We start from the raw sequence: 15,000 nt of genomic DNA, 5'->3' as shown, positions 1-15,000 counted from the left end.
CCAACACACCAGGACCAACACACCAGGACCAACACACCAGGACCAACACACCAGGACCAACACACCAGGACCAACACACGGGACCCGGGACCCGGCAGGCCCTCCGTCAGCCAACACACCGACCACAATTACACACAGAGCTTTTCTGTCCTTTTCTAACTCAAAACACTTGCATACAATTATTGCCTCCCACATTCCCCCGTTCATACACATTCCGACGGCGGTGTCAACCATGCAAGGCAGCAGCCAGCTGGTCGGGAGCAGTCAGGGCGAGGCGTCCCGCTCAGAGGCACTTCAACACCGGGGACGGAAGTGACGGTCAGCTCGATCCCACATATTGCCCAGGATCGGATGGACACACACACACACACACACACACACACACACACACACACACACTTACTCACTCTATACTCTATAGTCTGTACTCTGTAATACCTCTGAGTAGCTCCTACTTCCTAAATCAACACCGCCCCAGCCGGGAGAACACACGCGTACGGACCAACACTTATACCACGGTAGAGGGGACGGACGTCACCTGGCCCCGATGAGGTCCAGAACACACGGACCAACACTTATACCACGGTAGAGGGGACGGACGTCACCTGGCCCCGATGAGGTCCAGGAGAACACAGACCAACACTTATACCACGGTAGAGGGGACGGACGTCACCTGGCCCCGATGAGGTCCAGAACACAGACCAACACTTATACCACGGTAGAGGGGGTGGACGTCACCTGGCCCCGATGAGGTCCAGAACACAGACCAACACTTATACCACGGTAGAGGGGACGGACGTCACCTGGCCCCGATGAGGTCCAGGAGAACACAGACCAACACTTATACCACGGTAGAGGGGACGGACGTCACCTGGCCCCGATGAGGTCCAGAACACAGACCAACACTTATACCACGGTAGAGGGGACGGACGTCACCTGGCCCCGATGAGGTCCAGAACACAGACCAACACTTATACCACGGTAGAGGGGACGGACGTCACCTGGCCCCGATGAGGTCCAGGAGAACACAGACCAACACTTATACCACGGTAGAGGGGGTGGACGTCACCTGGCCCCGATGAGGTCCAGAACACAGACCAACACTTATACCATGGTAGAGGGGACGGACGTCACCTGGCCCCGATGAGGTCCAGCAGATGCTGCCAGCGGTCGTCCACCTTGCCCAGCTTGCCCTCGATCTCGCAGGCCTTGCTCTGGTGGCTGGCCCGGGCCAGACGCTCGCCCAGCCGGTGCAGCTGCAGCTTGTTGTTCTCCACCAGGGTGATCTCCTCCTGGTAGTCCTGGCAACCACACACACACATCCAACCAATCAGGAATTAGTGACGCTAGACCACTTCCCGTTCAGGAGGCGGTTCAGGCAGTATCATCGGGTGCTTTTGAAGACTCTTGAACGTAATGTGTTCAGTGTGTTGAACATCGCCGACAGGAAGTAACAGGAATATTCAAGACAATATCATTTTAGAGTAGATAACTACAAATACTACTTACACTACACAACCATGTCATTGGACGCATTAATGTCATTTTCAGTTAAGCCATTTCCAAATAGTCCCCTGATCAGATTTTCTTCTATGTAATTAATCCCATACGCTATTTAATGATACAAAACATTTTCCTAAATAATATGACAGAATGCCTGGTCATGATGACATTCTGGTCGTGATGAAGATCCACCCTGTGGTGTAGTCTAGTGGGCAGGAGGGTTTGACTCACAGCCCAAACATTGTGGGTCCAAAACCTCTACAGCGGAGCCTATAGGCATCTCTTGAACAAGACCTAACACCTTAACCCTACCTGCTCTTTAATGGCATGTATCTAAAAAAAACTAAATAAGTGACTGCGGGCCCGCCAGGATTCTCTCGGTATTCTCCTGGCATGCGTAGACTTCTGCCGATATGTTGCACCGAAGACGGAGGAAAGCGATAATAAATAAATAAACATTGCGACCCGTGCCGTCTGCGTTCTCAGTCCGACACCCCCCTCTCCGCAGGAACCCAGATTGCACTCAGTGATGTAATGCATGCACAGAGCGCTCAGCCCGGCTGCAGTCACAGCCCGTCTGGTGTAGGGCCCAACCACTAAACACCAAACGGCAAGAACAACATTAGGGCTTCCCTTCCATCCAGCAGAGCTATTTTTACCTGGCAGTACTTTAGCAGTAAAGTGAAATCTAGAAATCGGAACACACTAGTCCGTCCACAGAGTTGGCACCTAAGTGTGGACGTCACACCTGCGCTCCGACGGAGGCGTTGAATAAAGGTGTGTGAGCGAGGTACCTTGCGCAGCTTGTCGATCATCTCCTCGATGCTGACGTCTCCGTTGTGGGACACCTTGCTCTCCATGGCCGTCAGCCACTCACACAGCTCCTTGTACTTCTCCCCAAACACCCACCACTCGTTCAGCTTCTCGCTCACCTGCTGCCGGCGCAGGGACAGCTGGGGTCGTGAGACACATGCACACACACACACACACACACACACACACACACACACACACACACACACACACACACACACACACACACACACACACACACACACACACACACACACACACGCACGTTAACATGCAAACACACACAGACACAGGCACACACAGAAGACAGTTAGATTGAGCATGCAGGTGAAATCACATAATAAAACATAAACATGAGTTAAAAAAAGAAATAATGTCATCCAATTTAACATGAATTATTGTTTGATTGGATCCAAATCTAGTCTTATTAAAAGCAGCATACCTGATGAAGGTCTACAGTACATAAGGGGAGTGAGATGAACCACGGAAACGTATCGTGGCCACAGACATCAGCCTGCTTCCTGTATGTGCTGCCTGCTGCTGCACACAGGATGTAGCAGTCGCAGTATCAAGCTCATGTTTGTACTTTGAGGTTTCTTCTTGTTTGCGTGTTACACTCTTATCAAAACACTTCTACCTCCTCCTTCATCCTCCTTATCAAAACAGCAGATTCAGTAGTACTGTGTATTTGTCGATACTATATACTGGTACACAGTACATTTCCACCCAGGGCACTCACTAGATGTAATACAATTATTAGTTAATAACTAACTGTAACACTGTTAAACGGTCGCAATCTGCAGCGCCAACGCTAAACGCCACTAAATCCTACACACTTTAGACATATCATTTGGTGGGTAACAGTTGATCAAATTAAACAAGATTAACATTGTGTAAGAGGTAAAAATAGATAATCACTCGATTCACAACCGAAAATGTGAAGCTGTGGAAAATAACTGCTCCTTTGATTTTAAGCGTCTTGGTTTTTTCCTCCCTTGATTTTCATCAATCTTGTTTTTCACAAGGTATTCTGTTCAGCCATGTGGGTGAGAGCAGCGCCACCCTCTGGCAACAATGCTTCCTGCAGGAACTTTAAATGTTTAAATGGATCTGATCAAACCTGTACTGATTATTTGTATTATTATTTATTTTATTTTACTGGTTGCAAGTCTATCATATGCCCAGACATAAGTCACTTCACATAGCAAAAAAACTCTAATTGCCAAATTGTTTTCCAAACATGTCAACTAAATCTAAGCAGTCATGTTACGAAACATCCTATGTGGTCTCTGGTTCTCCCAAAGGCCAGTGTCTTAGCCAGTGTCTGCGGATAAATACTTAATGTACTTTCACACTATGTGTTCTATCTTAGTGAACGGTTGAAGGCACAAGCCCAGAGAATCATACACAGAATGTTAGACTAAGTGCATTTAACCGTATTACCAATAGACTGTATATAGTATTATCCCACTTTACCCAGAACAAGAGGTTAAGAGGTCACAACACGAGCACGGCTAGTTGTTTACACTGCATAGCACTTTGATTTAAGGAAACACTGTTTATTTCTGCAAAGAGAGGTGCTTGGACTGGGATAATGCAATGCTAGAGCAAGCTATTCAGGGACAACCCTAAAGTCTGGTGTTGATTATGATCTAACCCGGGTCACGGCAATTGCCCTTGGCTCAAAATGGTGTCAGGGGATGTAATTTGCAACTAAAGCAAGACCATTGTGTCTCAAGCCTACCTCTCAATGCTGATCCTGTGGGATGGGTTACAGAGTGAGGAAACATTCTTGCTTATGTAATGTGATATATTTGACTTTTAGCATTTGTTCTAAGGTGTTGTACACTAATGTAATGTGTTTCCCATTTGTGCACAGCATTTTGTAATGCAGTATTAAAGTCTATGTTCTACTGTGTGCAGGGTTGTACTGTACTCTAGTCTACGGTAGAGGGTTGTACTGTATTCTAGTCTACGGTACAGGGTTATACTGTATTCTACAGTACAGGGTTGTACTGTAGTCTAGTCTACGGTAGAGGGTTGTACTGTACTCTACAGTGCAGGGTTGTACTGTAGTCTAGTCTACGGTAGAGGGACACTCTACCATAGACTAGGTACAACACTGTGTGTTGTACCTGGTGGCAGATCTCCTCCCACTGCCTCTGGAGCAGCTCAATGCGCTCCTGGAGGACGGAGAGGTCCTCAGGGCCGATGTAGCAGGAGAGAGACTCCCGGAGCAGGCTCAGGTGGGCCAGGTCGTCGGTCCAGCCCGCGAAGCGGCTCTCCAGCTCCTGAGACGCAGGGATCAACACACCTGGTTTGTGGAGGACTTTTAAAAGCAGGCTTTCAAGGCTGATCTTGCTCGTGTCGTCTTGTGGATCGGTCCATCGGTTAAGACCCAGCATACATTTGAATAAACGTTAATGGGTTAGTACTTTTGAAACAGGGTTAAGAGGCTGAAGGGACAAAAACAACTGCAAGAAAGCTTTGTATTCAAGGTACATATCAACATCATAGCATATAGTGTGCCGAGAAGAAAAGAGTAGAGAGTAGATTTACAATACTTTACTTTTGCATGGGACTAACAAGTTACTTAGACAAAAATATATCATACTTGATGAATGAAATCGAAGCGTTAAAATTGCAGCCTACAGATCCAAGCAAAGACTTTTCCCTAACTCAGAGATTAGCGTGGAAGGCAGGCAGCACTATCTCTGTGAAGGCCATGACATCAGGTTAGACCCTGTCACTCAAAGCCTGCCAAAGAGGGTCACAGGAGGTAAATACCGTGAGTCTGACGTTTTAAAGTCACAAGGGCGCTAACTTAGTTTCACTTGAGACGCCTTAATGTGATTTCTTTATCCTGCATCAGAGCAAAGTTAACTCACCATAAAAAGAGACCAACTGTAATGCTAACTGGACACAGAGACGCGGTGAACCTTCAGTAATCACAACAACCTAAAAATATCTCATGACGGAACCACACGATTCAACCATTAACATCGAAAACAACCATGGTTTCTGTGAGGATCTGTTCGCAGTTCGGGAGATGATATGTAGGATTGTACTACACACATATACACACACACACACACACACTACATGATTAGAGGGTGTGGGGACACCCACAGCACACAACACTACAACCACACACATACACACCTGGTCAGCCCCATGGGGCGATAAAAGTGACTGAAATACAAAGTAATGATGGTCACTAACAAAGTTAGCGGGTGCGTTGTTGTGAGAGATTTAAGTGATCTTTTAGATTAGCTTTAAAGCCACCAAACAAACCACCATTTTTGTTTATATTCTCTAGAATAGTGTTCCATTGTGTAACAGTTTTAACAGGGAAGGCTGCCTGCCCAAATGCTGAAAGGGCACAGTGCAGTTGCATGGTAGCTATTCTAGTGGACCTTACAGAGCCACGGTAATAGACAAACTTGCACAAACAGGTTGGAACCAAGACTTTTAGGATTTTGTAAACTGTACATAGATTTGAAAATACTTAGAAATGTTCAAAAGTTAATAGATTGTGTTTGTGTAGTATGTCACAGTGGTGATACCTTGGTGGCTTTTTGTTAAATATTTTCTAAGGAGTACTAAGGAGTTGGACATGATTGGTGGGATTGTACTAGGGAGTTGGACATGATTGGTGGGATTGTACTAGGGAGTTGGATATGATTGGTGGGCAGACCAGGAAGTGGGAGACGATTGGTTTGAATGTACCTTGCAGCGCATCTGCTCCCCCTGCAGGTCCTCGTGGAGGTCGGGCAGCGGTTGGGACAGCTGCCGCTTGAAGGCTCTCAGCTTCTCCAGAGATCCTCCGATACCGCGCTCACACCGCTCCCAGTCCTGAGCCACGCAAACACAAACACAAACACAGCCGCCTCAGTACAGACACTCACTAGGAACTAACTCACCTTCTACAGTTTGACTGACGTGTGAAAGAACCCAACAGTAACAGCTGCCTGCAGGACGGCCCCGCCTCTGGTGGAACACGCCACTGAACAAAACCGTTCAACTGTTCAAATCCGGTTCAACCAGATCTCGAGCTAATCACAGACAACAATTGCATTAACCCGTTTTAGCCACTGTCCCATTTTCAGTCAACTGTTTGGTCAATATTTAATGTATTCTGTGATATTAATTATGTATTAATATTGGTCTTACTGCTCTCAGTCTTAGCATTTGGTTCAAACTGAAAAGTCTCTTCCGTCGTTGGGATTTGCTTTTACTTCGGCTCTCATTATCATTCATGAGCCTGAAAGGGAAAAAGCGCTCGATAGATTTTATGATGCAGTCCAACTGCTCTTGAAGTCCTCCGTGAGGCCATGGAGTAACATGTAACACGCAGGAGACATGTAATCGTACCAACGCCGCTTTCCTGTCCCGGGTTAAAAAATATTAAAACAGAATCGCGGCAGATCCATTTAGAATATTTCAAAGAGCCCTCGTACAAAGTCTCACAAAGTGAGTCGCTATATTTCAGGTTTGTTTCACTATGGAGGAGGATGGGAGGAGAGCATCATTTCCCGTTATATGTAAGGGGCATAGGTCTGGTAGCGGTCGTTCTCATCCACAGAAGTGTGGCAAGACCAGTCCCACTTTAAGGCCGCACTCACACTAGGCAAAGTTGTCCTGTACCGTACTCAACACTACGATTGCCCCCCCCCCCACTGCGCCGCTGGCCTGTGCTCACACTAGGCAATCTCCACTGGGCCTGAGTACGGTTGCCTCTTGTACATGAAGGTTGCGTATCCGTGCGTGTGCACGTGTCGGCTCATTAGCGTCTGTACCGTGGCCTGAGCACTCCTCTCCCAAGTGCACTGAGGCCACGGAATTTAACGGTACTTGAGTACGGATGGCGTGCTCACACTAGCCTTCTAGATCTAGACTTTAGGGGGCAAACGTACTCGGGCAACGGTACAGACGGCCTAGTGTGAGTGCGCCCAAACACGGTACCTTCAGCAGGGTGGAGAGCTCTCTCTTGTGGGCATCCAGCGAGGCGTTGGCGTGCCTCCACCCGTCCTGGATGAGGGTGAGCTCCTCCTGCAGGGCCCCCTCCGCCCGGCCGTCGGCCGACAGCAGCAGCTGCCGGCCCGCCTCCACCGTCAGGATGTAGCTGCCCTGCTGCCGCTGCAGCACCTTCTCCTTCAGCTGGAGGGGGAGGAGAGATGAACGCAGATACATAGAGATACACACATAGAGACACACACAGATATATAAAGACACACATAGAGACACACACATAGAGACACACACAGATATATAAAGACACACATAGAGACACACACATAGAGACACAGACAGATACATAGAGACACACACATAGAGATACACATAGATATATAAAGACACACATAGAGACACACACAGATACATAGAGACACACACATAGAGATACACACAGATACATAGAGACACACACATAGAGACACACACAGATATATAAAGACACACACATAGAGATACACACAGATACATAGAGACACACACAGATACATAGAGACACACACAGATACATAGAGACACACACAGATACATAGAGACACAGACAGATACATAGAGACACACACACAGATATATAGAGATACACACAGATACATAGAGACACACACAGATACATAGAGACACACACAGATACATAGAGACACACACACAGATATATAGAGATACACACAGATACATAGAGACACACACAGATACATAGAGACACACACAGATATATAAAGATATACACAGGTGAGACACAGAAGAGACACACACACACACACACACACACACACACACACACACACACACACACACACACACACACACACACACACACACACACACACACACACACACACACACACACCAATTCCAACAGGAACAGTACAGGCAGTAACTCAGCAGAACTTTTTATTTAGCAGCAAGTCATCAACTAGCCTGTAGTGTACCCCCCCCCCCCCCCCCCCCCCCCCCCCCAGGGGCCGTGCGTGCGGTGGTACCTGGTTGGCGTCCAGCATGGCCCGGGCCTGCTGCAGCGGCACGGGGGTGCCGGAGCGGAGCGGGTCGGCGGGGGGCGCCGTCTCCAGCAGCCACCTGCGCAGCTTCTCGGCCATGTCGCGGTAGCGCTGCCACTGGCGGATCAGGCCGTCGATGATGCCCCGCCTCTGCTGGGCGCGCCGCACCACGCCCTGCCACTGGTTGCTCAGCAGCGCCAGCTTCAGGTTGAACTCGTCCCTGCGGGCGCCACGGCGTGGTGGGTTAGACGACCGCTGCCGCTCGTCAAGTGTTGCATCACGGCATCGTCACGTTTACATTCAGGACATTGAGCAGACGCTTTTATCCCAGAGCAACTCACAATAAGACACTTTTGTCAGGAGAAAGAGAAACAATACTATTTCACTGTCGGTACAGTAAGGCTGTTCATGGATGTGTGTGCTTTGTTTCTAAGAGACTTTGTCTTTGGTGAACAGGTGAGGGATTCAGCGGTTTGTCGTTGTTTATTTTCCAGGCTTGAAGCAACAGGATGATCTTTCTTTAAGGTGCTTTCTTTAAGGTCAGGTCATGTCTGGGGGCGGCATTAGCTCAGGAGGTAGAGCGGGTTGGCTGGTAACCGCAAGGTTGCGTGTCGTGGTGTCCCTGAGCAATCACCCTCATTGCTCCTGACGCGCTGGCTGTCGCCCTGCGTGGTTGACTCCGCCGTCGGTGTGTGAATGTGTGCATGAATGGGTGAGTGTCAGTCAACACTGTAAAGCGCTTTGGATATAAGTGAGGACCATTTACCATTTATGTCTGATATTCACAGAGCACATTTCAACTCTACCCGCTGTACAAATGAATTGGATCAGCAGATACACGTGTACCAGAGACAAGAAGCTGTAGAGGCGTGACGGTGGCGCGTTGGTTCAGCCGTTACCTGTCGTCTACCTGTCCCTGCTCCAGCATCCTCTGGCCGTCGCTGATGATGGAGTGGAGGATCTGCTGCCTGCTGAACATCTCCGCCTGGAACAACTGGACACGGGCGACACGCGTTACATACAGGGGCCCTGTCAAAAGAACCCTAACCACAACGTTTAGCACAGGCTTCGACCCAAAGCCATTTAAAGGCACTGTCATATACATACACTACCGTTCAAAAGCTTGGGGTCACCCAGACAATTTCATGTTTTCCATGAAAACTCACACTTTTATTCAACAGTTTTCAGCTGTGCTCACATAACTGCACAAGGGTCTAATCATCAATTAGACTTTTAACACGATCAGCTAAACAATGCACCAGTACAACACAGGAGTGATGGTTGCTGGAAATGGGCCTCTGTGCACCTGTATTTCTGATCAATTTAATGTTATCCTCATTGAAAAAACTGCTTTTCTTTAAAAAATAAGGACATTTCTAAGTGACCCAAAACCTTTGAACGGTAGTGTTATATGAACGTTTGAATGGAATGAAATTGAATTAAATTAACTTGGCTGAAAACGTAAGCCAATCAGAAAGAGCTGTGAAAGCAGCTGAGGGATCTCGAGGTAGACGGTGACAAGCACCTCGTGGGCCTTCTGCTGCTCCACCAGGCTGGGGTAGTTCCCAGAGATCTCCACGGCCAAGCTCTCCTCCGTCTGCACCAGGAACTCCATCCACGTCTCACACTTCTCCAGGAACGTCTGCTGCTGCAGCAGGAACGACTGCAGTTTGCTGCAGGGAGGACAGAGATGGATAAAAATAAAGACTGATTACAGATATAATACTATTTAGACTAACGTTGAAAATAACCACGCTAACTAATGTTACACTTTATTGTCGTTACACTTTATCATTTAGCATTGATATTGTTTATACCGTCTGTTTTGTTTGCCCTGTTTGTTCTGTTTGTCTTTACTTTAGCATTTACCTTAGCGTCTAATTTTGTTTTCATTAGTACTTTGTATTTTTTGTGTATTTTATGCTGTGTTTTCCACTGCTGCTGGGCTGTTGTAACAAAGAGATTAATAAAGTTGTTATCTATCTATCTATCTATCTATCTATCTATCTATCTATCTATCTATCTATCTTAGGTTCTTTTTATACTTTCAGTCTGCTTGATCCTTGGGGTAGGATAACATAGCAGCTAAGGGGGTTGACTCCATGGCAAAAGGTACTTCCCCTTAGGTTGTGTGTGTGTGTGCATGTGTGTGTGCGTGTGTACCTGAATCTCTCGGTGGTCTGTGCGGACGAGGAGGCCCAGCCGCGGTTGAGGTTCTGCATGCGTTTGATCTCGGTGTCGTTGAGTGGCAGGCGGTAGCCCAGCTCGTTGACGCGCTCCAGCTCCGGGGCCATGCTGCTGAACTTCAGCATCATCCTCTGTGGGGAGTCGCCGTGGTGACAAGACACAGGTCATGCTATTGGCTATGCTGGTATATACGTGTTGGTAGGTGGGCGGCTGGTTCGCTACTGAGCGAGACAAGACAACAGCAGGCCGACCGGCCTGATGTGCGATGACAAAATGGGGAAGTGAGAAACAACAGAGGAGAGCCACAGATAGAGTGAGGCTCAACAAGACCCAGATATACAGATGGAGAGAGACACAGAGGCAGAGAGACAGGACAGACAGATATACAGATGGAGAGAGAGACAGAGGCAGAGAGACAGGACAGACAGATATACAGATGGAGAGAGACACAGAGGCAGAGAGACAGGACAGACAGATATACAGATGGAGAGAGACACAGAGGCAGAGAGACAGGACAGACAGATATACAGATGGAGAGAGAGACAGAGGCAGAGAGACAGGACAGACAGATATACAGATGGAGAGAGACACAGAGGCAGAGAGACAGGACAGACAGATATACAGATGGAGAGAGACACAGAGGCAGAGAGACAGGACAGACAGATATACAGATGGAGAGAGACACAGAGGCAGAGAGACAGGACAGACAGATATACAGATGGAGAGAGACACAGAGGCAGAGAGACAGGACAGACAGATATACAGATGGAGAGAGACACAGAGGCAGAGAGACAGGACAGACAGATATACAGATGGAGAGAGACACAGAGGCAGAGAGACAGGACAGACAGATATACAGATGGAGAGAGACACAGAGGCAGAGAGACAGGACAGACAGATATACAGATGGAGAGAGAGACAGAGGCAGAGAGACAGGACAGACAGATATACAGATGGAGACACAGAGGCAGAGAGACAGGACAGACAGATATACAGATGGAGAGAGACACAGAGGCAGAGAGACAGGACAGACAGATATACAGATGGAGAGAGAGACAGAGGCAGAGAGACAGGACAGACAGATATACAGATGGAGAGAGACACAGAGGCAGAGAGACAGGACAGACAGATATACAGATGGACAGAGACACAGAGGCAGAGAGACAGGACAGACAGATATACAGATGGAGAGAGACACAGAGGCAGAGAGACAGGACAGACAGACAGATATATAGATGGAGAGAGAGACAGAGGCAGAGAGACAGGACAGACAGATATACAGATGGAGAGAGACAGAGGCAGAGAGACAGGACAGACAGATATACAGATGGAGAGAGAGACAGAGGCAGAGAGACAGGACAGACAGATATACAGATGGAGAGAGACACAGAGGCAGAGAGACAGGAGAAACAGACTGATTCACAGGACGGACAGACGAACCACACACAGACAGGCGGCCACGGAGCGAGAGGTGGGGCGGGCGTACTTTGAGCTGCTCCATGCGGTCCTGTATTAAGGACAGGTCCGAGGAGCCGCTGGGGTCCTGGGCCCTCAGGACGTCCTCGGGCTCAGAGATCCAGCGGGCCAGAGAGTCCAGCTGGCTGTTGAATTTCTCGTAGTCCTGCACGCCAGTCTGCAACCAACAACCACAACCACATCAATATATATATATATTATATATATATATATATATATATATATATATATATATATATATACGCTTATGACAGGACTGCTCTTCATAGTATGGCTAAATATGTGTTTTCAAAGTGACTAATTGAAATGTTTTTGTTTACATTTTTTCCTCTCATGTACCATCTGCACTGATTAACTTGGTACAATGTTAGGCATCCAGTTAAAATAAATGCACATTTTTATTAAACATTGGATCAACTCCAACATTATAAATATTGTTTTGTGAATTCGACCGTGAAGCGTTAACTCTTCCAGAACACATCACTGAATCACGGTTTAATCCTAGATTACGAGGACGGCACTCCTCTGTTCATCGGCCCCAGCTCCTCCTGACCTGCAGGGCGGTGAGCTGTCTGCTGAGGGCCTGCTCCACGGCCGCCAGGCGCTGGCAGAGGGACAGGTGGTCCGTCTGTACGGCGGCGGCCGCCGAGGTGTCCACCTGCTGCTTCAGCTGCACGCCCAGCTCCTGCAGCACCTGCAGACAGGCCTGCACGGGGGCCTGCGCCCGCAGCAGCTCCTGGCCGCGCCGGGCGGAGAGAGAGAGAACCACGGGATTATGGGAAATGTAGTTGCTGTCCGTTTTTTGTTCTGGTTTACATGCAGCAGACATCAGGTTCACAATGACCCAGATAGAAACGACAGAGTCACACACACACAATGCACGCACAATCACAGTGTTACCAACAGACATACAGACTAGAGCGTGTAACAGGATGCATTTTTCTGTCCGAGCCCGGCCCGCGTCCCACGGAGAAGTAACGGAGCCCGACCCGAGCTCGACAGGCATCAAGATATAGACTGTATGTCCGAGCCCGACCCCAGCCCGACACACTTAAAGGCTATTTCTTCTCATACTAATGACACGTTTACGTTTGTGTGTATGAAAGCACGCCTTTATTAAACAACTGCGGGGCGTTTGGAAATGTCAACAGATGAGCGCAACAAGCGTGCGTTAACAGCGAGCACTCTTGTGCTCGCTGTTAATGCAAGCTTGTTGCGCAGAATCATAACCAATTGAAATCCACATGGGCCCACAAAAAAGTCCACGATAACGATAAACTCCACAAAGTGAAGAGAGGTTCTGAGGTCCTGTAGGACAGGTAGCCTATGGAGTTCAAATGAACACGAGTGTCCCCAGCAAAGTAAAATTAACGTTAACACAAAAGCAACGCCGACGCCAACACCAACGCCTTATGGCGCAGACGTGACCGAGCCCGACCCCAACCCGAGCATCGTTTAGAAATATTTGTCCGAACCCGAACTCGAACCGGAGTCTCACCAAACGTTTCAGATAGCCAACGGTTGGGGCCAGCGTTTTTCCACGCTTTAAGCATCACGATGAATGTTGCTAGAAAAAAAAGCCAACAACGTATGGACAACGCCGCCGGCCAGGGACTCACGCTGCACTCGTGGATCCAGTCGGACACCTCGTCGTCGGCCATGTCCTTGCTGCAGGCGGCCTTCAGCAGCGTCTCGGCGCGCTCCTCCTGCTGCAGCACGCTGCCGCCGCTCTGCTCCTGCAGCTCCTTGTGCCGCTGCCACAGCTGCAGCAGGGCCTTGCTGCTCCGCTGGCGCTCCGAGATCTCCTCCAGCAGGCCGGTCCACCTGGAGGGTGAGCACAGCGTGAGGCCCTGGTGCTGGTGTTCACACAGCACTGGGATGTGTGATGTCTGCCGTTTAGCATTACGCCCACAGGTTTATCGTTTATCAAGATGCTCACAGGTTTATCGTTTATCAAGATGCTCACAGGTTTATCGTTTATCAAGATGCTCACAGGTTTATCGTTTATCAAGATGCTCACAGGTTTATCGTTCATCAAGATGCTCACAGGTTTATCGTTTATCAAGATGCTCACAGGTTTATCGTTTATCAAGACGCTCACAGGTTTATCGTTTATCAAGATGCCCACAGGTTTATCGTTTATCAAGATGCTCACAGGTTTATCGTTTATCAAGATGCCCACAGGTTTATCGTTTATAAAGATGCTCACAGGTTTATCGTTTATCAAGATGCTCACAGGTAGACAGTAGATAGTGGGATGGAAACCCAGAACCTTTTGGTGGGAGTCAACCACCTTAACCACCAGTCAGCCGTCCCATTGGACCCACTGTAACGGTTTGCACCACAACAGTCTTTAAAACTGATGTGGAACAATTGGGGAAAATCATACTTGTCCAAAAAAAGAAATTCCACTAAATTGTTGTTACAGGCCGTCGCGCCACGCTACGCTACAGGAGCTGACTACAGGAGCGTGGTGAAAAGGGAGGGGCTAGTGTGAGCTCACCTGGCGTTGACGTCCTTCAGGGCGAGGTTCAGGGACTCGGACACCGACGGGTGGCACTCCCTCAGCAGCTGGTGGGTCGCCGCGCCAAACCGCCGCAGACTGCTCTCCTGCTTCTCCAACTCTCCCTGCAGAGTCTACAACACACACGCACACACACACACGCACACACGCACGCACGCACACATCGCATCAGCAGGTGTTTTTAAAAATAGACTTAAAACATCGTTTTGCTTACGGCATTTTATGCATTGTTTTATGCATTTGTCTGTGTATGCACTTTATTTCCTGTTTTTATTGTGTCTCTACATTTGACTGCGTGTGAATTGTCTGTGTATGCATTTGTAGCGTCCAAAAATAACCTGGTTTGTTTTTGATGGCCCTTTATAAATAAACTTGAACACACAGTTTGTAAAATCGTAAATCATAAACATTGACACACACACACAGCTCACAACATATACCTAACAGTACGGCTAACAGTAGCTAGTTTACCAACTTCCAAACTAA

At 48.3% G+C, this 15,000-nt stretch overlaps 1 protein-coding gene across 1 annotated transcript in view; it reads right to left on the bottom strand.

Moving 5' to 3' along the window:
- The window catches only part of syne1b (spectrin repeat containing, nuclear envelope 1b), a gene marked incomplete at its 3' end in the record, with an annotated part of 121,983 nt that overhangs the window by 1,926 nt on the left and 105,057 nt on the right, over nucleotides 1-15,000 (bottom strand). Inside the window, 13 exon segments of the mRNA XM_084481675.1 lie at nucleotides 1,135-1,301; nucleotides 2,298-2,456; nucleotides 4,452-4,607; nucleotides 6,046-6,171; nucleotides 7,282-7,476; nucleotides 8,313-8,547; nucleotides 9,227-9,321; nucleotides 9,853-10,000; nucleotides 10,491-10,645; nucleotides 12,001-12,147; nucleotides 12,544-12,726; nucleotides 13,610-13,814; nucleotides 14,494-14,627. Coding sequence (XP_084337801.1) covers nucleotides 1,135-1,301; nucleotides 2,298-2,456; nucleotides 4,452-4,607; nucleotides 6,046-6,171; nucleotides 7,282-7,476; nucleotides 8,313-8,547; nucleotides 9,227-9,321; nucleotides 9,853-10,000; nucleotides 10,491-10,645; nucleotides 12,001-12,147; nucleotides 12,544-12,726; nucleotides 13,610-13,814; nucleotides 14,494-14,627 — 2,105 coding nt within the window.

This window comes from Micromesistius poutassou (genome assembly GCF_964030765.1).
Source record: "Micromesistius poutassou genome assembly, chromosome: 17".
Lineage (NCBI taxonomy): Eukaryota > Metazoa > Chordata > Actinopteri > Gadiformes > Gadidae > Micromesistius > Micromesistius poutassou.
Note: the sequence above shows the minus strand (reverse complement) of the source record. Positions and strands in the feature narration are given on the sequence as shown.